Raw genomic sequence first — 25,117 nt, 5'->3', positions numbered from 1 at the left:
CATTACTGGTGGTAGGGGGCGCAAGTTGGATGAAACGATACAGGTATGAAAAACTAGCCTCAAATTCAAGAATATAGTAGAAAAATACTAATGTATTAGGTAGGCCTATATATTATAGTGATTTTCAAACAGCGAAAGTCAAATTCAACATTTTTATCGCCAACGTAATTCGATTAAGTGTGCAAAGCGGTGCTTCAATTACGTTTTTTGACAAATTTACTTGATCAGTTTATACTTTGAATTGCTAGTACTGGTACGGAAAATTTTGATCAGCAATCCTGATTTTGTAAACATCTATTTAATAATTTTATGAGCACTTTGTTAATCTTTTTTCAACAAGAAATAAACGTAATTTTGTAAACATCTATCTAGCTATTTTATGAGCACTTCGTTAATCATTTTTCAACATGACATAGTGCTACATAAAGAGACAATGTTAGCATATTGGCGATATATATGTGAACGCAATCACCAAAATACCGTATAGCATTTATTTTAAGGAAACGTCGATATCGTGAACAGGAGCTCTTCAGCTTCGTCAAAGTTTCCTACTTTAATCTACAGACGCGGGTTTAACGTTCACGCCATGATGCGGCTATTGTACATATCACTCTTTTACCTTGTGACATCTATACGCTGAGCATTGTTCACTTGTAATTAGAATACAACCGGATCCCAGTAGAAAAAATGAAAAACGTGATTTACAAAATCTTTAAATATGCAATTGTCGCAGAGACACTTGACTATGTCATCTGTCCGACTTAAACGACAACCCAAGTTGCGATTATGAAAGCACAGTACATTTTTGGACAAAACATAAAGCCTTTGTTACGAGTTTTTAGGGCGCTAAATACTACCTTCTCATCAACATATATAATATATTACACTTTTAGAATCAGCGCCTTAGATACTCACACGATTTCAAGTTAAAAGAAGCAGTCGGTTTCACCGTGAACAGCATTTGCCAGTTCGCACGATTTGTGTCAATACCATAGAAACAATGAACTTCAGTGAAACGATTGTCAAACTGCTACTGTTCCGGTAGGAAAACACGGTTTGCAGTATTTTGAAACGGCATGAAAATCTTTCCAATGGTTCGCTGAAGCATTTCTTTCAGGATTAACATGGGGTTTTAAGAAAAATATGCCCGTTGTCCAGGGGTTTCTTCTCATGAAGTAAACGAAACCGACCAACTTTCATGGCCATTAATTGCCCTTAACACGCTTTAGAAAATAGCACCACGAAACAAAACAAGCCAGTCACAAAGGGTTTTATTTGGAACAGAAAAGGAATAGTCTTAATTTCGAGAGCCTCTTGCAACCTTCTTGAACCAACAGCACACAGTTGCCTCCGCAATACTGGTTGAAAGCCATTCTCAAAACGGCCCGTTGGTTGTCGTACTAAGGGTAAGATTTGAATTCGGTGTCCAACACTAGTTGCAGCCTCTGTCGGTCGTATTCCTCCAAACTTGGAGATGTTTTGTCTAAAAATAGTGAAGGCATTAGGGGGGGGGTGGGACTGTGCTTTCTGGAAATTAATATTGCTAGCTTATTTACATAAGGCTGCATAAACGAAAACCATACAAAAATAAACACAGAACTGAAAATTAACGACGTAAAATCCATACAGTTATCGTATGAAAAATCTAAACAGAGTTTAGAGAAAATTAGCAAAAATAAACCTTGATCATTGGATGAAGTTGAATCTCCGCAAACGTTCCGACAGACGTTGTAGATAACCAAAAGATGTTCTGAAACAGAATCACGGATTCTTAACTTTAGTAACTGGTATGAGCGATGGAAAGTCACCAAAATTGTAATACAACATTTACGAGTATACTGCTTGTGATCTACTTTAAAAACCAGCGGCGCACTTTGGAGCAAAATCTCGTCACACACCTGAAAAGTCTTGTCGGTCAGGGTCGGGCAAAGACAAAAAGTCAATCAATTTTAAGGCCATTTCCTTGACCGAGGCCAGTTCGTCACTTTTCAGTCCGACTAAAGAAAAGCAAAAACGGATCATTTTAGTTTTGCATCGTAGAAAAACAAACTTACGAAGAACTTGCCTGTTGACAAACGTGTCACCCAACTCTGAAACCACTTCAGACTTTCGAGTAGCAATGGGCCACGGTATTTCCACGTAATCAACGATTGCGTCACACTTAGTACAGTTGCCATCTTGTGGGGGGTTGTGGAAAAGCTGAAAACATTAACAAGAGTATTATAACTTAACGCAGTTAATAAATTACCTGAATAAGTAACGGTTACATACTTAAAATCGCTTATCACTAACCAACACTTTTGGATTCTACAAATACTCTTAAGTCATAGTACTTCGATATTATATGGGGTATTTTTTAAGTAGACAAAACAAAATTGCGTTGGCTTTTATAGAGTATAAGTTCTGGTAACGATTAATTAATAGGTTTTGAAAAGTTTTTTGATTCTTAATATTCAAGAGATTTGTGGGTACATCTGGGTAGCTAAATTAAAAGAGAGGTAATATTTTTTAAATGTCAACAACCGCAAGTGGAAACAACAACAAAGTATAATAAATTAAAAAAAGACATATATTTTTCTATAAGCAATATCGATACTTATTTCATTTCATCTCAATTACTTGTTAGAAAGACGGCTTGCAACATTGTAGGGTGTTTGACACAAATGAACAAAAAACATGCTGTCGCGCTCAACAAACCGAACGAATCGAAAAGCACCAAGACGCGTGAACCGAAAAATAACTTACGCAAATCCAAATGGTTGCCAGCTTAGCAGAAGCAAAGCTGCGGTGATGGCCAGGCTCGACCCACTCTTGTTCAGCAATTCGCCTGTTTTGGCGAGAGTGGACACTTGCTCAGCACGCAGCAAAATCTTTTCACGGGCACTGTGGAATTCGCGCGCGTAACCGAAGACGCCGTCGATTACGTTTATGACTTCAGCGAAATCAGACGCGAGGTCAGGGGTCAAATCGACTAACGTCACCGGATCGCCGCAGGACTGTCCGGCCAACTTAAGTAGGTTTTGCAGGAGTTCGACGCAATAATCAACCAACTGCGCGGCAATCATGGGCGACACAGGGGCAATGATCTTCGGGGCATCTGTGACGTCATCGCTCTCCGGCTGTGACGTCGTGTCGCGTGACGCCTTGTCGCGTTGCGCGTCGCTTGTATCTAAGGTGCGCCACAGAATGGACGCCAGCGACACGAGGTCGCCTGTCGCGTCTCGTCGCTTCGGCGGCGACGGAAAAGCGTCGCGTGTCGCCAGCGTTGTGTCGCGTTGCTGCTGCGCGGCATGCACCAGCCAGGGAAGGATTCCCTGCTGGTTGATGAGGTCATAGGCGCCGGCACGAACTGCGACACATCGCTCAAGCACCTGCGAGTGAATAACGCACAAACTGCGTTTAGTATTATTTTAGTGGGGGATTGCTGAACATTCCACAGTGCAGAGCAGAGGTTGTTTACTTGCGAGTAGTTTTCCCTAAACGTATATACATAGTAGATTGTTCAAATAAACAATTTTTTTGCTGAAATACAGTGGGCACCCCCTGGAATTGTTAGGTTGCGTCTGAAAACCCCACAAACCAAATCTGGACACGTTGGGGTCAGTATTAACCGTTTTACGTAAATTTGAAAATTCAGATTTAGGTTAAAGTTAAAAAAAATATTTTAGTTTACACTTTAAAATTTCTTTATTGAAGGGTTAAAAAAAATTGTAAAAAATTGTCAAAGTTCTTGTCAGTGGTAACAACACACAAAAGAATTACAATAACTGTTCTAGGGCCAAGAGGTCTTCAGAGTCGCGAGACATTTAAAACGATGCTCGGAAAGGGATTAATTAGTAGACAAATGCAAAGACAGATGGTTAGATAGAAAAACTGTTCGCCCAAAATTTCTCATTTAGCATAAACAATTAAATATGCACCTTTAACACGAGACGCCGACTCCTTTCGTCACTTGTAGGCGAACTGTGGTACGTCATGAGAATTCGCAGCACCTGTCGACTCTCGATCACGCGATAGTCGCCGGTGTCACGCATGCCTAACAGAATGTAAAGCTATCGTTTGTTGGAGGTGCGATTTCTGTTGTCGTTAAGTTAAGCAGTCACTTTGCCGATGCAATCCCACGAATAGGTGATTTATTTTACATCAGTTGGTGGCGTTTTACACATGAGAAGCCGACATCTGTGTTTTTTAAAGCATGGTTGGCACAAATCTTATTTCAGAGACCTTTCAAACAAAGTTGTAGTATTTAAGACCTAAAATTCGATCGCTCGACGTTTTTTTAATATAATTCGAAAACATATCAGTATAAATGCCAAATTAAAATACATTTTTTCATTGTTTTGTTAACGGCACTTTCAACACAAAACTTAAGCTGCATACAAAATAAATTCAGACTTTTAAATATTCTTTGTGGCAGTGTTGTAATGACTTAAGTCAATGACGCGACTCAAGAGCACTTAAGTCACTGTTTATAGATTACTTGACTTGACTTAAGTCTTTTGAGTAAAATTATTTGACTTGACTTGAGTATTTTGGACAAACCATTTGACTTGACTTAAGTCTTTTGGATAAATGAATTTGGAATAAACGACGTATTTTTCGTTAATTTTTTTTTAATTGGCTATTTATCTTCATTTTTGCACATAAAACAATTTACTTGCCATATCCTGCGTTAACTGATGTTGTTTTTTACCTTGGTTATTGCTCATAATCGAACGCGTTTATCAGTTGAAATGGTTTAACGTTTAATTTTTATGACCAAGGACTTGACTTAAAGTTGACGTGCTCTAATATGACTTGAATCAGACTTGACTTGGGTAACCCATGACTTGGACTGGGACTTAAGTTATTTCACGAATGACTTGACTGGGACTTAAGTCAATTCAAAATAACCTGTTTACAACACTGCTTTGTGGCAACCCTAAGTAATAAGACATACCTGATTGCTACCATATGGTCACAAAGCTCTCCAGTTTAGAAAAGCTTGATGCATACTAAAAACAAAAATCTTAAAATAGAAAAGTATTTGTTTACAAAACCTTGCTGGATAAGTTCGAGAATCCAAGCTCGCTCGACCTTGTACTCCAGCGTCGAACTGAAGAAGAGGACGTAAAACTCAGGGACGCTCTTAACGTCCAAGCCCGGCTTCACCAGCAGGTGGCGGTACATCACCGCGTAGATATGCTCGGCTGGCTGGAGGAAACGTAAGAAAAAATAACGGTTATAAAAAATAGTAAAAACACTTCGTACGTTTCAAATGCTTTGTTAATTTTTTTTTGCGTCACTAGTAATAACGTTCGTAGAAGTACGCCTTAATCAGGGATTTAAGGCGTTTTTATAATAAAACTTTAAAAAACTGTTGATTAACCACACGATAGAGCTTTTTGCACTTTGTGGTGTTTACTTTAAAGTAGAAAATATTTACATTTGGCAAAACCATGAAAACCACATTAGGAACGCCTAACGGCCCTAAAAAAACCCAAAAACATTCGAATATGAACGCATTGCTAATATGTTAATTCCTGTGCAAAACACGCATATCAAAATTCCGGGTTTGACCAATATAGAAACGTAGACGGCGCGATGCCTTACCGAATTTAAAAGTGAGAAACATGCAAAGTAAAACTTGTGTTACGCTTCAAATAAAACATCCACTAGAGCAAAAAGTGCACGTTTCTTCAGCGCCACCTTCGAAACTCATATCATTAAACAATTCATGAAAATGAATAAAGAATTACTCGAAAGGTTCAAAATGATACCTACTTTTGTATGGGCTTTGATATTCTTATTACGTCTTAAAACAAATGATATTTTGTAACAAATATTCTTCGTATGGTTTGCGTCAGGCTAACCTGGAACAAAAGCTGCGCCATCTTGGACAGGTAGGTGGCTGTGACGCAGGGAAGCTTACGGACGTGAGGGCCGTCCAACGTTACAGCGTTGCGCGCCACTCTTAGAAGGTGAAGGGTGAGGTTCTTCTCCGAGAACCAGAGAGCTGCCGATGCAAAGGCCTCTTAACGTTAATTGGGAAAACTGTATACTATTACGGTTAGGCTATGCATGGATCTGTAATGTAGCTTGATAATGAATTACAATACATGTATAACCAATTAACTATACGTGAGTATATTGACATCATTTTGATTAAGACGTTTCGTTACGAGCTTGATTGACATTAGCAAAAGATGATACAAGCTCGTGTCGAAACGTTTTTATTAAAATGATGTCGATCTACTCGACCTTTTTGGCTTTGCAATTCATTACCATGTATAGTATTACAGGTATGCGTATTCGGGGAAACTTAAAGGAAAAACTCGCTTGCAAAAGAGCGAGAAAGGGGTAAGGGCTGCAAAACTTGTGTTTAATCGAATAGGTATACTTGAAACTAGTTTTTCGTTACTAAGCATAGCTATAAATATTTGAAATTTCCGTCGTGCCACTTAAATCTACATTCTATATATAAGTGCGTATAAAGAGAAGTTTGGGCATACACAAAAACGCATGTCGCATCTAAAGATAATTTCAGAAAAATAGAATAATTTTTGAAACTATGTTGTACATGCTACTATAACACCTTGGACAGCCAGATACTAACAAGTTGTGTTTCTATGCCGGGCTTTATAACGGAAAAATAAAAATAATAGCTTTAATTATAGTTTTTTTCAGCCGAGAAAGAACTGCTGATAATTTAGGTTAAGCAAACAAGGGATTTGATCTAATCGACAAAGAAAACAAAAATTGATTCCTCCTTTAAAGAAATCCCGCTGACAGACGTTTTAAGAACATTACAGCAACGTCTGAGGACAACAATATATTAGCGCCTAACCGAAGACCAAACGTTTCCCTTATAATACCACGACTTACGCTCAGCGTGGTCGTAGTACTTGGCCAGGCAGGCTGCGGACAGGGTGCGCACTTTCGGGCAGTGGCTGGCCAAGCTGAGTAGCAGAAAGGAGAGCGCCCCCTGGCGGAGGAAGGAGCGGCAGTCGACGAGGTGCTCCGGAGACAGAAGGTCGGAGAAGGCGGGGAGAAGGAAGCAAGGATCGTATACGGGCGCCGAGTCGCTCGCTTTTTCTTTTTCGCGATCGATGTGTTTCACCTTTTGGTGATCCCCAGCCGTAGAGAGGTCTAAAATCGAAGCATATCGCGAATACAAATCTTCGGAAAATCGGATCGCCTTTTAGGCCTAGGGCTTTCTTTTTTCGGGAAGTACTTATCTGTAAAATACTGCGAATGTGAACCGAACTATGCGTGCGCCAATTTTATGTTCGTTCTTCTTCCGATAAATTTATGACTTATTCCGTTGAATTTAGGACTTATTCCGATGAATTTAGGCCTTATTCCGACAGATTTAGGTCGTGTTCAGACGATTTTGATCTTATGCTGTACTCAGTAGTGGATATCACTGCGTATTTGGCTGTATTTTGTCGTTGGTCTTAATACTAAGGTTTTATAGATTTTCTGCTTTTGGTATTGTTGACTTTTAGGTCTTATTGTGTGTTCCCGTTTCATCAGGTCAAAGTAAGGGTCTTGTTTTTACTGCCACTTGTTTATCAATTCTTGAGTTAAATCTATATATTTTTTTAAAGTAGTTTGTAACATTTAGCCATTCCTGTTTGTTGCAAATAACTATTAGGCTTTTATGAAAAGGCTGTTTGTCTCTGGTGCCTGACTGCACATGTTTGTAAAAATTGCGCACTTTTTAAAAGGTGGTTATCACTTACCGTCAGCAGCTTGAATAGTGAGCAGTCTTCTTTGCAGTGGATATAGGTTCAAGGTGTTTGTCATTACAACAGGGTCGATACAAGCTACAATAAACGAAAAAGTTTAACAGAAGTAACGGTAAGTTCCATCCAAATGCGTAGGTGTGAATAACAGAACTAGACATTCGAAGAGAAATGTAATATTAGCACAAAGTCCAATTTAAAATTGATATCGCTAACAAGGAAGGCACAACAAAAAAATATTAAGTACACTTGTACAGTACACTGTACACAGTGTACAAGCTGTACACTTTATAGTCAAAGTATTTAAGCTAACATTTTTCACGCAAAAAAGCTTTGATTGTCAACTAAAATGTTGTCGAAAGCTGTAGTTTGGACAAAAAATGGGTGCATCTATTCTAAATGTACAGGATTGATTAAATCGCAAGGAAGCTTGGATTAATGGCATTAGCCACCAGTATTATTTGTATAGACTGCAAGGATCACTTACACGTGTCGCTAGAACCAATGACAAGGACCGCAGGGAACTATCGCAAAGTTAAAATAGATCACAGGATCAATCACATAGATCGCTTGAAGTAAACAAGAGTCGCTACGACACCCTTACTACAACCCCTATATCAACCCTTTACTGCCTCATCACAGTCACCCATCCACTATTCGTTAAGCCCTTAACTTTACTCCTAACCGCAACCCATCGCTCCTCCCCTAATCCACGAAATCTAGACCTTCTAAAAATCTAAACGATCCTTTTGATCCTGTATTTTAGATGCACCGAAAACATTAACTAAACTCATTGGGTCTAACGTAAACTGTTGTAATGATTTTAATCCGAACAACTGATCAACCGGTATGACTTCTTCCATGGTTGTTTGAATACATAATAGTAAAATACATTACGACTTACGAAACATCCTCGGCTGTGGACTCACCCAAAATGCGATTCGGTGAAGGTTTCTTGTACAAAGTGTCGCCAATATTCTTTCGCGCTTGGTACGATTCCAATGCGGTGTTTCCCCACAAAAAGGGGGTGCAGTCTGCGCTGGAGACCTCTTTTGTCTCATACAGTAGAAGGATCTGTGTCACATATTGGAACGTTTTACATTATGTACTTTTAAATGGTTATTCATTACAACTTTTGAAGTTATTCATCAGGCAGTTTTATGTCAGTATATATAAAGTTGAAAAGTTTTGCATTTTATGAAGAGTTAACCTACTGCATGACATTACATTATTTTAAGATTATCACGACCGCATGTGAAATAGTTTCTGGCTTAAAGCCTTCCTGATTCCACAATTTTCGTAAAACCCATTTCGTTTCAATTACAAACTGCCTTTAATGGGAGCAACACTCGCCTTGAGAAGACATTGGTCAGCTTTGGAGAGAGTGGCGTGATAAGACGAAAGGAGGTAAAAGTAGTCGTTGGAGCGAAGAAGGTTTTTGTCGCACCTTTCGATGAGCGAATGCAGCAGACCGAGAAGTGCAGGCTTGGCTTCGTTATACTGAATAAAATGGGATTTATAATTCCTAGTTAATTATATGTTTATCAGCACCGGTGCGAGATTTAACCAATTTAGTAGGTACCACCTGGGATTGAGAACGATGCTGCTTGAAATGACAACTGCAACGTTTAAAGTTATATCAATTTAAAGCCGTATGTTAATTTTTTATTTACATCAATAATTCCAAACATAATTTTAAAGATGTTGAAAATCGGGGTATATGGCAAGTATGGTCGACCAATAATCAACAAAAGTGCCATTGTCAGAAATTGGCCATTTGTAATCTTGGAAAATTTGTTTATAAAATTGCTAAAAAAATGCTTATCTACATGACAAATATACAGAAACATGCGTCCTTAATTAAGATTCTCGAACCTAAAATCTAAATTTGACACTGTGTCGAAATTCTGTGAAGGTGTCTGGATAAAGTTTGACATAAAAGTAGCCCACGAACCTCTGGGTCGTCCGCTTGTGATAGCATTACTTTGAGGAAGCTGGAATGACTCGTCACCATTATATACAGGACGGTGGCATTCTGCTCCATGCGCTCGTCGTTACAACACACAACGAATTGTGTCAGGTAGTCGAGAGCAATTGGGTTGCAAAATTGGTATCTAAAAATCGAGAAAAAAACATTGCTGCAGTATATTTTTATCAAACGAAGAACAGAAAGAGTGACACAAAGTCTTTGCGGAATAGTACACGGAAAGCCATCGCAGACTGACCGAAGCTGTCCATCAGTAATACAAGCAAGGCACGCTAGAAAAGCAACTGGCCTGCAGTGAGGTTCAAACTCATGATCTCTGGCCATATCGGGATTGTCGCTCTGCCAACTGAGCTACACAGGCTCAGAGGGAAGATAGTCGAGAAACAATCAATCGACAATGCTTGCTACATTTCTTTGTAGCTAAGTTACTAGAGCGGCGATCCCGGTATGGACGGAGATCATGAATTCGAACCTCACTGAAGGCTTGTTTTTCTAGCCTACCTTGCTTGTATTGTTAATCGACAGATTGGGTGAGTCTGCGATGGCTTTCGGTGTTCTAATGATATCTAAGCCGTAATCGTTGGTCAAAAAGTAGTTTTAGAAGGGCTAGATCACAGTTGTTGATCACACATCATGTGCGTGTATCTTTCATCTTTACGGAATAAAACGAACTCTTTAAAAGTCTGACAACAAACTGAAATCGCAATTTGTAAAGCTTTTTACCATTTTATTATTGTCTTACTTGAGATTTTCTGTATATATTATTGAAAAATATATATTGAGTTTTGGGGTCCCAAAAGCATCTTAAAATGTGTGCCGCGTCATACCATTGAGAGATTGTTAAGTGCGTCGCACCACTTTTTTAAATTTGCAAAAAAACCTATCGTATTGCAAATATGCATGTAAGCAACCCGAGACTTCAAGGCATAGATAAATTTTTACTATTGTTTTACATTTTATATTACCTTATATTAAGGGCGATGGTCAAGTTATAATATTATTATTTTGTAGAAAGTGTCCCGCAAGACAAAAAAGTTTGAGAAGCACGGTTCTAATGAATTATATAATATTCACAAGTTTGGACCACGATGACGTGAAGGTTAACTTATCCGGATGGTTACCATTTTCACTTTAATGGGGAGGTTGAAAATAAAGTTATCGAAAATATATTTTGTTGTCACCGCGTTTAAAATAGTCTCTATGACAGTGCTCTTCAACCTTTTTTGATTTGACGAACCCTTATAGTTGTTGTGACGAACTCATGCACCCTGTTGGCTTAGAAGGTAAAAACCGATATGAAAAACCATTCTGCATATAAATATCATCATGACAATTAAACCAATCGGAGCTCCCGAAGTTTTACACACATGTCAAAAAACAGCATTCAAACTTTACACCAAAAACAGGAATAGAACTTGCATCACGACAGTCAGGCAAAAAAGAAAGGCCGCATGTTTTAGAAAGTTAGTTCACAACGATTACAGCACCATTGCTTCATTGAAATCGGTAATTACTGGCAAATACGATGTAACATTAAAGGTTCAATAAAAGTGTGTGATGCACCCTTGTATTCCCTTTCGTACTGGTGCACCTTATGCCTATTTTTGTGCACACCGGTTGAAGAGCACTGCTCTATGGTATTTTTGTTGCGTTTTACTAAAATACATAATATTTAATAAAATGAATAAAAGCTAAAAAAAAAAACGAAAGGTCCAAATTTGACTAGTTATCTCCAAACGATCAGCGGCATAGCGCACATAGCAGCGATTTAAAACTAGTTTACTAGTTTTAATATGCAGAGGCCTTTACCTTAAAAAATCAGCAAAAAAATCTTCTCCCCGGGGCTCCAGTGTTTCTGGATCGAGCGTTGCCATCAACGATTTGGCGGCTTCCACGATAAGTTGAAATTGAGGAAGGTCGTCGTGGTGGGCATCCACAGAAGCCACCTTTCGCGACAACTGCACAAGGGTCTGAAGTGCATCGCGTCTATGGGAATACAGGATTTACATTTTTCGGGTACAATTTTCAATTTAGGCTAAGGCGGTACACTGTGTAGCAATTACGGTTTAGGTTTTCATGTGTCTTCATATATAGATCTTATTTTAAACATTATTAACATCAGCGAATTCATATATCTATACTAACTGGAACATAAAAGTATTTATGCAGAAAACTGGTATGTAAAAGGAATAAATTGCATGTAAACAAAGTATTTCTAACTTAAGCCCTGAAAACAACTATATTATGTAGTCCCCCAACAAAAACATGTTAAATTTGAAACTTATTCATTAAGGTGTTTCGTTTTTTTAATGTAGCATTTATATATTAAATTTAAACAAAATGAAACAGCGATGGCCTTTTCTAATTGTGAAGTGGACAAGGACAACAAAATTAAAAATTTTGTTTTGTCTTACAGTCAGGCCATGTAAAATTTTCAAAGAGCAGCACACAAACCGTATTTCTGAAGTGTTTTCTTTATTGTGTTCTTCTAAGTACTTGAACAAGCGTTGAATAACGAGCCATCTACAATAATAACAAAAACAGGTCAATTTATAGCTAAACCGACGCGATATTACATGTTAACTTTTCGTTCGCCAACCAACCCTTTCATAGAGCTGTATGTTAAATTAATAAATAAGCCACAATGTATGACAAGAATAAGTGTGACAAACCGCCTGATTGTCTGATGTTCACCAACTCAATAACAATGTAAAAAATGAAACGAAACTTTGAGCACCTCATGGGGAAACACGTTCCACTGGAAACAGAGTTAGGAAAGGCGATGAGCTTGGATAAAACTTTGTCTGATAAACCGCTTTGCGAATCCATCATCCAAGTCAGAATCAATGCTGTTTAAAAAAAGAACAAATAGAAATTCGAAAATCAGAAATATGGCAAAGTGCTTTATAGAAACTATAGAAATTTATAAAAGATAGTATGGATTCATCCAACCAAACATTTTATCATAATTATTTCCAGTTTTTCGCCGTTGTGTATATTCGCCAATCGATAAGTTACTTATAGCTAACAAGTTTTCGACCTGAAATTTGTGTAGTCGTATTACAACAAACGTTTTATATGTAGTTATAATCAAGGTAACGGTTTTACTTATTTACTTTCTAGTTTTATTTGATAAAACACGGTCATGCAACAGCTTGTCGAGATTTTAATACAACCTGTCGTTAAACAGTGTCACCCGGTTTCCACATATAGAATTAGACAAATACGGCTAACAACGAGGTTCAATTTAACAGTTGTTTACCGCAGTCCTTTGAGAAATCCGCCTGGGAAGACTCGCGGTCACAAAAAATAAGTTTCGGCACACTTTTCTTTAAACAAATCCAAAGTTTCTTCGAAAGCGATTGGCTGTAAAAGTTACTGGACTGAATGCATACTGGAAGTTTGGTCGCCAAAGCGAGCAATTTCAACATAACGCTCCTTTCCTTGACCTCTAAGCCGCACACTTCTTTTATAAACATCGGTTGCACAGTGAAGTTGTGAAATATCGTTGTCTGGAACAAAACATGGAATGAAAGGTGCACATTACACACACATATGTGTTTATTAACAATAGGATCTAGCCCCTCTAAAGCTGCTTTTTGACCAACGATTACGGCCTGTAGCAAATCGAAAAGACATCGCAGACTAACCGAATCTGTCGATCAATGATGCAAGCACGTCAGGCTAGAAAAACAATCAGCCTGCAGTGAGGTTCGAACTCACGACCACCGACTAAAACCGTACCAACAAGCACTCGTTATCAGGAAGAAAGGAAAATAAAAAAGCCTCCAATAATACGGGAAAGAAGGTGAAACAAATTTTTTTTACGGTTTTAATTTTTTGTTGTTTGTGCATTGTAAATTTTACCAAAAGGTAAGCGAGTAAAAATATGCAGTTTTAATAATACACATTCGGGGATGCTTATTAAGAAATAGCGCACTGTAACATAACAATTATCGTTTTTTACGGCGATGTGACACAGTATTTTAAACTATTTTTGCAGCTTCGGCGAGACTAACAGTTATAATACAGTCCGTTAGGGATGGTTAAACTCTTGTTTTAATGCGTCGATTTGCTTAAAAAAACAAAATCATTGCTTTGTTTAAGTTATATACATTCCTGTTGTACTTTCTCTTGTATTCTCTGGATGTGCAATCGTGCAATGCGCCATAGGCTTGTCCCCTGAGGTACATAGACAAACTATACGCTTAAAATTTTTATCTGCAGAAAAGGCCCGCTGCCTTACCCCTCAATAATGTGGAAATACAATAAAACACGACTGAAAGAAATCTAGAGTTACCTCGACGAATGGTACAATATCGCCAGACTCGGCTGCATTGGCAACACACCAACTGAGCACCCGGCCATCCATTTGCAAAGCGGAAGACGGAAACTTTCCGCACAACGGCAAAACGCCCTCCAGTAAAAGTCGGCGTCGTTTTGGGCCCAGACCGGGAATGGCTTCGAGCAGCTGTTTCACTGTTTCACTGGTCAGAGGATCCGGGGACTTTGGAAGCAAAACTGCAAGACACCTGAAAAAAAGGAAGCTCGGCGATGTGATTACCACATAGGGGTGAATACCACATAGGGGTGAATACCTAATAAACTGTGTGTGAACAGGCAATGAAAATTCAGAGGGCAGCGATTTGTTGTTTGGGCCTAGTAATTGACAAAGCATCTAAATTCTAAGGCGCCCAACAATGAGGTTTCAGGTTTAAATGTGAAGCCAGGGTCACTTCCATGACAAATACAGGAGCTTCGCTACTCAGCTACAATTAAAGTATATTTATATTTCTGAAACTAACCAATTTTTAGCTCAGGCTTTTAAATTCCCTTGTCCAATAATTAGGGGAATTATACCTTTAGTTTAACTATTTAACTTTATATTCTGTAAAAGTCTTGAAAACGCTATGGTTAAAGGTTTAATTAGAATTACCACCTTTTGTACTGCGATTATCAACTGTAAATATGAATTTGAAACAGGGATATTCCAACCTACTCGGGAAAAAGAGACATTAAAAACTCACTTGCTGATGATAAAAGCACCACTACTTGAAAACTTGGAAAGATTCCGGAGGTTTTTAGCATAACAAGCAATTATCTGCAAAACCGAAAATCCCTAGTAAGCATATAGATCAATTGCACATAATACCAAATCAACTAATACCCAAGTGTCCAACAGCCAAAATCTAGTACCATACATTATAGCCCAGATTAACAGAAAAGTTAGAACTAAAATTCTAGGATTAACAAAAGAACAGTATTGCTGGGCCCACTGTTTTTTAAGGTGTTTTGGGGCACCGAAACGGCCCCCCAAATTTCTCCAGCGGTTTCCCAAATTTTGGACTTGCAACTTTTTGGTATTTAAATAAAACACTTGCGGTCTCTTAAAACTACTTAGCGGTCACCCAAACCAAACCTTAAAAAAAACCCTGGCTGGGCCAAGAGTAGCCGCTTTATCAATAAATCGCCAAACAAATTTGCAATCAGTATTAAAAGCACAAGTGGTTGTACGTAAGCCTCACTGGTATTATTTTATGTAATAGTCTGATTGCCACTTAAGAGCCTAAATTAGTGTAAAGAAAACTATATATTGCCGTGTTTTGCTAAACCAGAGTCATACACAAAAATACAAATTATTGATTAAAGTATTTCATTTAAAAGTGGTAAGAAAACGTTGAAACCTACCTTCTTCAAGTGGTTTACGGGCAACATGGGGCACAGTTTTTCAAATGCATCGCGCACGGCTTCGACAAACTGTGGTTTTCTTTCTTTGGAAAATTGTACTGTTTCACACAAGTTGTTCGTTAATTTTTCGAGATAAGGTAAAACTAGCACCGGGTTTCTGTCAAAGGCGGCTCGATTGAAACGAAAGTAGGTGGCGATGAGATTTTTCGTCAAACGGCTAACGTCGGTAATGACGTGAAGCCGTTCCTCGTTTAAAAAGCGTAAGGTCAAAAATGGGCTTAAGAGAAGTTTGTTCAGCGAGTCAGCAAGCTCCGTTGTCGCACAGCTTTCCTTGGGCGAAAATCCGTCGACAAACTTTTGCAGCAAATCAGTCAGTAAAGCGATTCGCGACGAAAGGTGTGAAGTATCGCCTCGATCGAATTCCGCGTGAAACAAGTCCGTTAATTTGCGCATATAGAACAGCGACTGAGACAGAATAGTTTCAACACAAAAAGCTGCGCTCATAACGCCAGAGTTGGCCTTTTCAAGTAGGTTAGAAAATTGGTCGACAACGTCGCACTTCTGAATGTTGACAAGTCGCTTTGCACACTTTTTGGGGCTTTCTGAAAGCTTTTTGCTGACAGATAAGGTTTCGACAAACCAAGCAGTGAATGTGGTCATTTGATCGCAGTTTTTTTCAGATGTTACGGACTCCTTTATGTGGAGCAGAAGCTCGTCAGTCCTAGAGCTTAAGTCTTTAGCAGGATGGCACCAACTGGCTATTTCGCTGACCAGTGCAAATAAACAAGGTAAGCTCCTGTTTTCCGGAATCTGTCAACAAAACGAAGTTTTTAATCTATGCAAAACATTTAACAAGTGTGTAATATATTTACCTCGTTTTTTAGACCACTAATAATATTTACAAACTTGATGTCATCTTCAAAAACTGTTTGTTGGTAAAATAGGTCGGAGGTTACTTGGAATAGGTATCTAAATAAGACAACAGTAGTGATTTGCATATTTGCGACTGTTATATAGTTCCGTGGCAAAAAATACCTTACTAACAGCTTTATTGCCTCAAATGTCGTTCATTTTACCTGTCTATAAGATCTTGATGTTTCAAGTACAGCTCCTCTGTATTAGAAAACGTGTTTGATTCCAGTGCAGCATTAAGCAGCATAGAAAACTGACTTGTTGACGCAAAAGTCAATTCAGAAGGTTCTGTTAAAATATGTGTTTAAAAAAAACAATGAAAAATAAGCCATACCACTTAGAAAAATACGCACTTGAAACGTTAAAATTTGCATTTAATTCGCAAACGTTGCTTTCGGTAGCCAGTTTAATTTCTACGTCAGGGATGCTGTTCCACCACTCGTCATCAAATTTCAACATGTGATCTGCTGGGGGTTTAGTTTCAGCGTAATCATGTTCAGCCAGAATTGCGATTTTGTCGACATATCTGCAACACAAGAGAAATTGTTTTTGTTTCACTCTTTTCTATATTGTTTTCTTTACATTGATGGACTGCAGTTTGCACAAACTGTTTATTCATTTTTTAGTTATAAACACTGGATTTAAACAACCGATAAATTTTGTAATTATAGTTCAAATAAAGTTAAGTTATGGTCTGACATTAAAAACCTTTAAAGCAGCAACAATGAACAATAATTTCATCAAATTAACAAATACGTTCTTAAATACCCAACTTTTTATTTTAAGTAATGTAATTTCTTCCAGGTTTTATAGCGCCTTGAAAATCGTGTTGGTCGGCCTTAAATTTAAAATTAAAACAGTAAGTTATCAAATCTACTGCATTGTTACCTTTTTCCGGATTTTAAAATAAAATAGGACGAGCAGTGTCAGGCAGCAAACCCCTTGTCCGAGAAACATTAGAGTATAAATTAGGTAAAAAACTTCCACCTGTGAGGCCGTTTTGCCACAGCAGCAGCACAGTCATCGAGAAACTGTAGCAGAAACTCTATTTCGTTTTCATCTCGTGCAACATTCAAATGCATGATCCATGAGAGCAGTTCATTGCAGTTGGCCTTATCCGAAATGTCATTGCTAATTGCAACCTTGAAATTCATAAAAAAAACTGTTATTTGCAATAATATAGAAATTTGTAACCTTAGGTTACCGTTTTTAAAAGGTGGACCGCCTTTTCAAGATTTTGGGCATGAGAAGGATCTTCAGAATTCTTGGGTGTGATGGCTTTGTGCACCAGTTTGATCAACTGATAAAACGTGGTTTTCTTAGTTTCACCCTGTGCAAATGCAAAATGAGGTTTTGTTGCTATATTACATGTCAACATGGTTGTATTTTGAACCAAAGTTACCGACAACTGTTACTTATTTTATTTTCAAAGTAAAAAAAAAAAATCATATTACTATTTTTCTTAATAGCTAACTTATTAATAGAACCTGCAACCGCATACACTTTTAAATCTTATGTATCACTTATTTATTTGCGTTTATTTTATGGCAAAAAAATCTTTCATCGACCTTTTTGAACCAACGAAACTTGTGCGGCGAATGAGACAGTAAGTTGATTGCATGTCGAGTAGCAGTCGTGATAACTCCTTCGCCATCGTCCACATTGTGCAGAAGTCTGCTAAAGTCATAAGCGCACTGACTGAAGCTTTCAGGCAACAACTGAAACACAGGTAATCAAATTTGAGTAAAATTAGTGGAAGGTCTGGTTCAACGTACATATTTATTTTAATGTATTAGTTTGTTAAAATAAATACTCTCGAACAGTGGTTGTTAAATTATATTAGTCGCCAGAAAATTTCTAGATTTTCTATAATAACCTTTTTTTTGGAAAAGTTAATTAAGTCTTTTAACAGATTGTGTACATAAAGTAAAGTTGGCACGAGTACCAAACTAAAACTACAAGAATTATTCCATCTTATATTTTTAAATTTCATCTGTTTTAAACTTTTTTTTTTTTTTTTTTTTTTTTTTTTTAAACCACCCATGTTTGATACCATAAGTTTAATATATATGACTAATGACATGAGTCTAATATGAGTATATGACTGATGTCAGGAGTATGGCAAACCTTGTCCCACAGGTTGTAGATTGGCTTGCTAAAGACGGAGAAAACTAATATAACTTTTATATCATTACTAAAATACTTAGGAAAAATAAACAACTATTTAACAAAAAGTAGTTATCGTTTTTTAAATTAAAGCTAACAAGTGAACTGACCTGTTGATACAGCGAAAGTGCTTCTAAAAGTCCTTCTTGTGCTAATTTGCCTTTATCTGTTTTATCTGAAGATCCGCCAGTCCAAATGCTAACTACTGACAAAATATCAGGAAGCATCTGTCAATCAAAAAATTGACCAAGAATTATGCTTTACAGGACAAAAACAATGTTGGGTGAAATAAGGTGATGATGACGCTAAACCAAAATACTGATTTTTTTGGGAACCAAATGGAGTACAGTATATACATAGATAAGAATTAAAGTATAGCTTCTCTTTGCACTGTTTTGTGAGCCTTGAATTTAAAAATGGTTAATGTGTAAGACATTTTTCTTTTATGATATCATCAAACTATGGTAAATAGTTATAAATAAAAATAATATATTTTTTTCAGTGCTTCTTACTAATAAGATATAGGATACATTTACCTTGGATATTTCATCTTTCAAATTTTTTGTGAGATTTTGTCGATCTTCATCTGAATAAATGCTTTTACTCCAACATTCTTCGGATTGCAAAAATTCCAAGCAATGTTGTAATTTCGCCAAACTTAAATTGAAGATTTCTAGCCCATGAAGTTTCACATCAGCATTTGTATGCTGAAAATTCACATTATTTGTATGCTGTTAACTTTAAGGTGTACTAAAATAAGATAAATCCTAATAAAATGTAAATTAAATATATATCCGAAATCTAAACCAGGGTAGTCCAAGATGTCACCGTTTTATTTCCATGTTTTTTCAAGGGCACCAAGGGCGCAAATAATAGTGAGTTCTGAGTGCAAGTATTAGTCTAAGGGGTTTTACATTTTTATAATTCATTGTATATTTTTTAGAATCTTCAGATAATACATGTTAACCAAACATTGTTATAAACAATAAAATTGTATACAACACTAAATTAAACTATACATTCTGCAGGACTCAGATATTAATAATTTAATGATATTTTTGTTTTGAACCTCCATGGCCCATGCACCCCATTTTAACCAAATTTATGTTTTTTTCTCCAAAGGTTTTGACATACTTTCAAAACCATCTTCAAAGGGCCTCTCAGGAAAACAGGTGGCACAATAGATGGTATTATCATAGCAGAAAGCCTGCTGATTTCATGCTTTGGAAGTTGCCTTGAATTGGCAACGTCATTCAATGCAGGGGCCACATCACACTGAGCTCTGTATATGTCTCGAACAAGGCTGCAGTTTTGGAACCATCTGAAAAATCAAAAACATCATAGCCAAGTGTACTGTTTTAAAATATTGTTCACAAAACTGCTGGAGTATGATATAAATGCCCCTTTAGCTCAAATGCTATTAGCATATTGCATTATGGTTTTCATTTAAGATGACCCAATTTCCATTTTCTGGTCTCCCAACTCCCAAGTGTTACTTTAGGTGCTGTTTACTCCATTTGCACAGTGCTTTGCCTCATAAGTCTAATAAAGTTTCACAGGGTCGGGATTAAGCACTCCCCCTCTCGCCAATGCAAGTGCAAATCACTGTGGGCGAGTGCTGATTGACATCAACTCGACCGACTGGCGAATGGCTTTGGTGAGAAATTGAATTAGTTGGTGTAGGACAACTTACGCTAAGCGCCACTACTATGCGAAATATTACCTACCGCCAGTTATTCCTTAAACACTAAGGCGCAAATACATTCAACACTACACAAATAATAAGGTTAATCGAAGTCACGTTCGAAGCTCGTAATAAAGTCTCTTTGTCCCATTGTTAGATCGTAATAAAGACTTGTCTCGTTTTAAAATATTGTTTACCGGCAAACAAATTAAAGACGTCACTGCTGCAGCGATGAATAGTTATGAGGTTGATTATTTAACTTAAACGTTGTTAATTTTTAAGAGTTTAATGCCTTTGGAAAGGTTTATTGGACTTGTGGTGTACCGAGCAATAAGAATTTTAAGATGTTTTGTGGGACCGAAACAACCCACTGAACACTACGATATTTTAAAATATGGCCTAAGAAATAACTTTTGGTAAATGTTTTATATTGCAATTATGTTTAGATACGAATCGAAACCATTGCAAACGCCCCTGAAAAATTGAAACGGCCCACTATAGGGCGTCACGCAGCACATAACCTCTGGTGCATATGGTTGTTAACTTTGCGAATGAATGGATTGTGGCGGAAGCAACATAAGGTGAAACGTCCTTCAAGCACAGAATACGAAAAAAAAAGCACAAGGATTTTTAGAAAAATGGAAAACAAGCAGGTCGTGGCTACTAAATTGTCAGTGTTATGTTTTCACTAAAGATTGTAAAAAATATTTCGGCTAAAAAACATTGTTTTAAGGGTAAACTGCTTTATGGGCCATTAATTTGTTCATCCATGCATGGAAATAAACGATCAGACTTTTATAAAAAATTATTTTTACATATAGAAACCATAAGGCAGGTTAACGATAATCCAAGAAATGACCGCACTAGGACGGAAATTTGTATACGCCGTGCCAAAAAATTTGGCAAGTGTTACTTGGTCCGGGCGAGTGGTGATTGGCAGCCGCTCGCCTGACTGGCGAGTGTAAATGTTTGCTTAGGAACAACCCTGTTACATGTAAAGATTTGTATGACACACGTCACATGTAGAACTTACTCAGCTTTCATTAAGTAATGCTAGTAATTTATCATCAAATTTGTCATTTAAATATAAGCCAGAGTGCCAAGCTTGACACAAGCTACTGGTATTAATATATTGCATTTAGCTGATCTTGCTTAGTTAAATTCAACTATTTCTTTGCAAACATCCACTATGTAACACAAAAATTATTTTCAGTAAAAATTTTTTCAGTGTTGCGTAAAGGATATACATACTTCTCTGTTGGTCTTGGTTCAAACGACAATGTGCAAGTTGTCAAATACTTGCTGATAAGATCAGGGCATGCTTTCAGTATTTCTATTGTTAACTTTCTCGCATGAGGGTTACTGGAGGCAGTTTTTAAATCCACAAGAAATTTGAGAAGGACGTGGTTCTGTGACCTGAATTAAAAGCAATACTTTTTGTAATAGCATATTTTTATATTTATAAAAAATATTCAGCAATCCTAATTAAAAAACATGTCTATTTTGTTTTACTCAGTAGGATGTTGTCTAGCAAGTTATACCAATATATTGACAAGTTTATTTTTCACACCACCACATGTAGCATAAAGTCAATTGTTACTTAACATGTCATGCAAGACAACTAGTCATCACCACTGTATAGCGCTACTTGAAATATTTTTCAGGTTACATGGAAAAATGCAAAAAAAATGTGTATTTCGGCTGCATCATCCAAGATTTTTGTAAAGTATTTATATATTTTTGTTGTTACCGAGATGCAGTTCCAAATTCCTTATCTTTGAAGTTGATTCCGTATTTGTGAGGACAGCAACTGTGGTAAAGGAAGTCATAGGCTATTTTATGAATTTGGTCTTTTCCAGTGAGGCAGTTCGAATCATCACCATCTTCCCCATTCACCTAGTAATGTAGTTGAAAAATTGACACTAATTATGTCAACAAAGCAGGAAATCAGTCCAAATATTTAATACTATTAAAATTTATGGTGTACTGTGATGGTGTACGGGAGAAACAAAAACATTTTACATTAGAATTTCAAACTGTTTTTAAAAATACAATTACCTTTTTCTCAGTAATGTCAACCGTTCCATCCCAGTCAAAAAGTTCTGCTATGTTATTTAAAACATCTCGTACAGCAAGAAGCTTTATTTTGTTGGTTTTAGGAACAGCAATATTTTGAATCACCTTTTCCTGAAGAGTCGAAAGAAATAAGTGCACTACAGATGCAGGGTCTGTTGACAGGCCCCTGAAAATTGCATCAACAAAACCTGCAAATTCAAAAAAGCTGTTAAACAGGGCAAAAATGATATAGCTAATTGTTCTGAGTTCAAGTAGAATAACATTTTCTTTTTAAAGACATTTATTTTCAAAATAGTGACATTGAAAATTAGGTTTGATGTTGCTGTTTAATTGCTAATTTTTTTTTTTTTGAATTTAGAAAGCACGTCAGAAAAAGTAACTCCGCTTTACCTTTGGCTTCCAGCACTTGCTTGACAGTTTCTACATCAGCAGCCATAAAAAAGGACAACACAAAACGAACAAAACACAATCTAACATTAGTTGAAGCAGATTGACCACCATGCTTGACATCTATTAGAAAAACAAATAATTTAAAACCCAGTTAGGTTTTAGTTCGAAAAAGTACACACATTTAATATCTATGGGTCTTGTGTCACAATTTTATCACAAAAAATGTTTGATTACTGGCAGCCTACCGGTATTTTACAGACCTAATTGTCACATTTAACATTACCAGATACAAAGATAATAATTTTACTTGTTCTGTAGTTGGCTAAAGATGACAACAGCTTTCCACTTAGGTCCAGATTTGTTGCAACGTCATTAGCACATTCTTTGCCCTGCATGTAAGTTGTTTAGAAAAGTATTAGCCATCCAATGAGTAAACTTAACTGATGACATGAAATAAAAAAGACATGAAATAGCATAATAATCTTTTGTGTTTAAATTTTACAAACATATATTTTCAATCTGTATAGTTTAAAAAAAAATATTATCCTGAATCAATCAAACCTATTTTATTTATTTATATATTCAAATTTGTTACAACAAAGAGCAAACATGTTTTTAAAACAAAACAATTATAGTAACGGACTTCATATAGTCATGAGTTAATTATCATAGTATTTATAAAATAGATAAATCAGTAAATCACCCATCATTTTTAGATAGTTCAAACATAAATTTACCTGCATAACAAGTGATGTAAGCATCCTCAAAGTTGGAACAATTACACGGGCAGGGTTTTTTAAGCTTAAGGCACCATAGATTTCCCTTAGATGACTCTGAAATTACGACAATTTAAGTTATTAAAGGTTTAATAAAAAAGTCATTCAAAATAAGTCTTATGTTAGACCAACCTGTAAGAGCCTTCTGCAAATAGTTACTCCCACTGATGAAAATGTTTGTGACAAATCACCTGCAGTACGAAGTAGAATAGAGACAAATGTCTCAAAAACAAGACAAACCTGCAGGATTTTGACAATATAATTAAAAAAACAAACATACAAATATAATGCTATGCTTCAATTTAGTAAGTTCTAATACTATGCTTCAATAGTAAGTTTCAAGTAACTAAAGTAATATCGAAACTCGCACAATAACATAAAAGCTTACATTAACAGGTGAAGTTTTGCTGCGCTCAATGCACTTGAAGATTTCTGCGCAATCCGGTGATACAGATATATATGCCTTAATGATATCATGACTTGATAGAGCGTCTCTGAAGTGTCGACCAGCTTGACAAAACCTTTGAAGACCTGGTTTCAATCACAATGCAAAATTTACGTGTGAAAATTATACTAGACAATAGAAAATAATATACACATATGCATATGCCACTATAGTTTGTCAGTCACTTCAGAGTTCTACAGCTACCACTGTGGAAATATACAGCATGCAAATCATAAAATTTTTCAAATAGACAAAATAAGGAATTTTACAACAGGCTAATCCTAAACAGCCAAAACATAAATGCATCCCTATTTTTTATAGGTTTTACTCAGTCTCACATTTTGTTAGAATACCCTGTAAAATTTGATCAGCCGCACAACTTCGGTCAGCATTTGCAAGCAGGCAAATTTCAAATCTAAGGCATCAAAATCTGGGTTGTGCAAGCACAAGATCTAATTGAGACCTATCTAACTTTTCAGACTGGTATATGCATTTAAGTTATAACCAACCTTTTATGTAAAGCACGGGATCTTGAAGCAACTTGCAAAACTCTATAGAAGTGAAAATTTCAGATTTGCTTGTTTCGCTGTTTGTATTTTCAACAATGCTTCTTTTAAGTGACCTGACTTGTATGTCAATGTCCTTTGGAGGTTTATGTTTGCGCTTACCCATTCTTAAGTTCAGAAAGAGGTTAATTTCTAGAGCTAAAATTCGAAAAAAGGTGATCCGATTATTTTCTTCAGAAACAAGCGTTAAAGCTTATGATAAGAGATCACAGTCCAAGGCAAACGTCTTGCCAATTTAGATGTAATGGTAATTGAGACTAAATCATGTTCTTTAAGCTACCGGTACAACAAAATGAGTTTAACATAACTTGGGGATCGCCAGAAACACAAATACTTGTAGAACATTGCTCGGCGCTGGTCTAGAATCCTACCACAACGAAACACCATTTGGGTTAGGGTTAGCGTTTGGGTTAAGGTGGGTCAAGAATTATTATTAAACAAAGAATATAATAATACTTGACCCACCCACACCCGAACGCTAACCCGCACCCTAACTCAAATTTTGTGCGTTGATTTTAGAACTGTGGTAGGATTCTAGACCAGCGCCCATTGCTCTTATAAAGACAAAATCAACATGAGACACCAGTCTTTGCAATCGTTATGTATTATAGGCCAAAACTATGATGCATATAATATACAAACTTGTAAAATTCTTGTTAACTTATATTAACGATAAGTGCCTTAATTAGGTGAGTTTGTT

General features: G+C 36.8%; 1 protein-coding gene across 1 annotated transcript; it reads right to left on the bottom strand.

The window, feature by feature from the left end:
* Window positions 1–526: 526 nt before the first annotated feature.
* LOC146137896 (nucleolar pre-ribosomal-associated protein 1-like) lies at window positions 527–24,546 on the bottom strand. The gene is made up of 38 exons (XM_083393417.1): window positions 24,361–24,546; window positions 23,795–23,937; window positions 23,539–23,646; window positions 23,368–23,463; window positions 22,938–23,019; window positions 22,631–22,750; window positions 22,223–22,428; window positions 21,915–22,060; window positions 21,416–21,580; window positions 19,615–19,801; window positions 19,017–19,187; window positions 18,591–18,707; window positions 17,883–18,032; window positions 17,519–17,644; window positions 17,302–17,456; window positions 16,668–16,840; window positions 16,479–16,602; window positions 16,275–16,371; window positions 15,403–16,212; window positions 14,742–14,815; window positions 14,015–14,246; window positions 12,977–13,226; window positions 12,452–12,563; window positions 12,169–12,237; window positions 11,524–11,700; window positions 9,682–9,841; window positions 9,081–9,227; window positions 8,657–8,801; window positions 7,725–7,808; window positions 6,865–7,128; window positions 5,853–5,995; window positions 5,040–5,193; window positions 3,921–4,036; window positions 2,746–3,371; window positions 2,066–2,199; window positions 1,899–1,997; window positions 1,682–1,750; window positions 527–1,483 (listed from the first exon to the last, which is right to left on the bottom strand). Exons 1-38 carry the CDS (start codon window positions 24,521–24,523, stop codon window positions 1,401–1,403), a joined length of 6,477 nt encoding a protein of 2,158 aa, XP_083249543.1. The 5' UTR covers window positions 24,524–24,546; the 3' UTR covers window positions 527–1,400.
* Between the last annotated feature and the right edge of the window lie 571 nt (window positions 24,547–25,117).

The sequence above is a fragment of the Ascidiella aspersa genome, chromosome 7, assembly GCF_963924565.1.
Source record: "Ascidiella aspersa chromosome 7, kaAscAspe10.2, whole genome shotgun sequence".
Classification (NCBI taxonomy): domain Eukaryota; kingdom Metazoa; phylum Chordata; class Ascidiacea; order Phlebobranchia; family Ascidiidae; genus Ascidiella; species Ascidiella aspersa.
The sequence above is the reverse complement of the archived record's forward strand: the minus strand, read 5'-3'. Positions and strand labels throughout refer to the sequence as shown.

Excerpts from the sequence above, each read along its gene's own strand:
- LOC146137896 (XM_083393417.1), bottom strand. The coding sequence starts at position 24,523 with ATGGGTAAGCGCAAACATAAACCTCCAAAGGACATTGACATACAAGTC. Across the intron at positions 23,020-23,367 it reads TTACATCACTTGTTATGCAG|GGCAAAGAATGTGCTAATGA; the intron begins GTAAATTTATGT and ends ACTTACATGCAG. Across the intron at positions 22,061-22,222 it reads TTGACATTACTGAGAAAAAG|GTGAATGGGGAAGATGGTGA; the intron begins GTAATTGTATTT and ends CTACATTACTAG.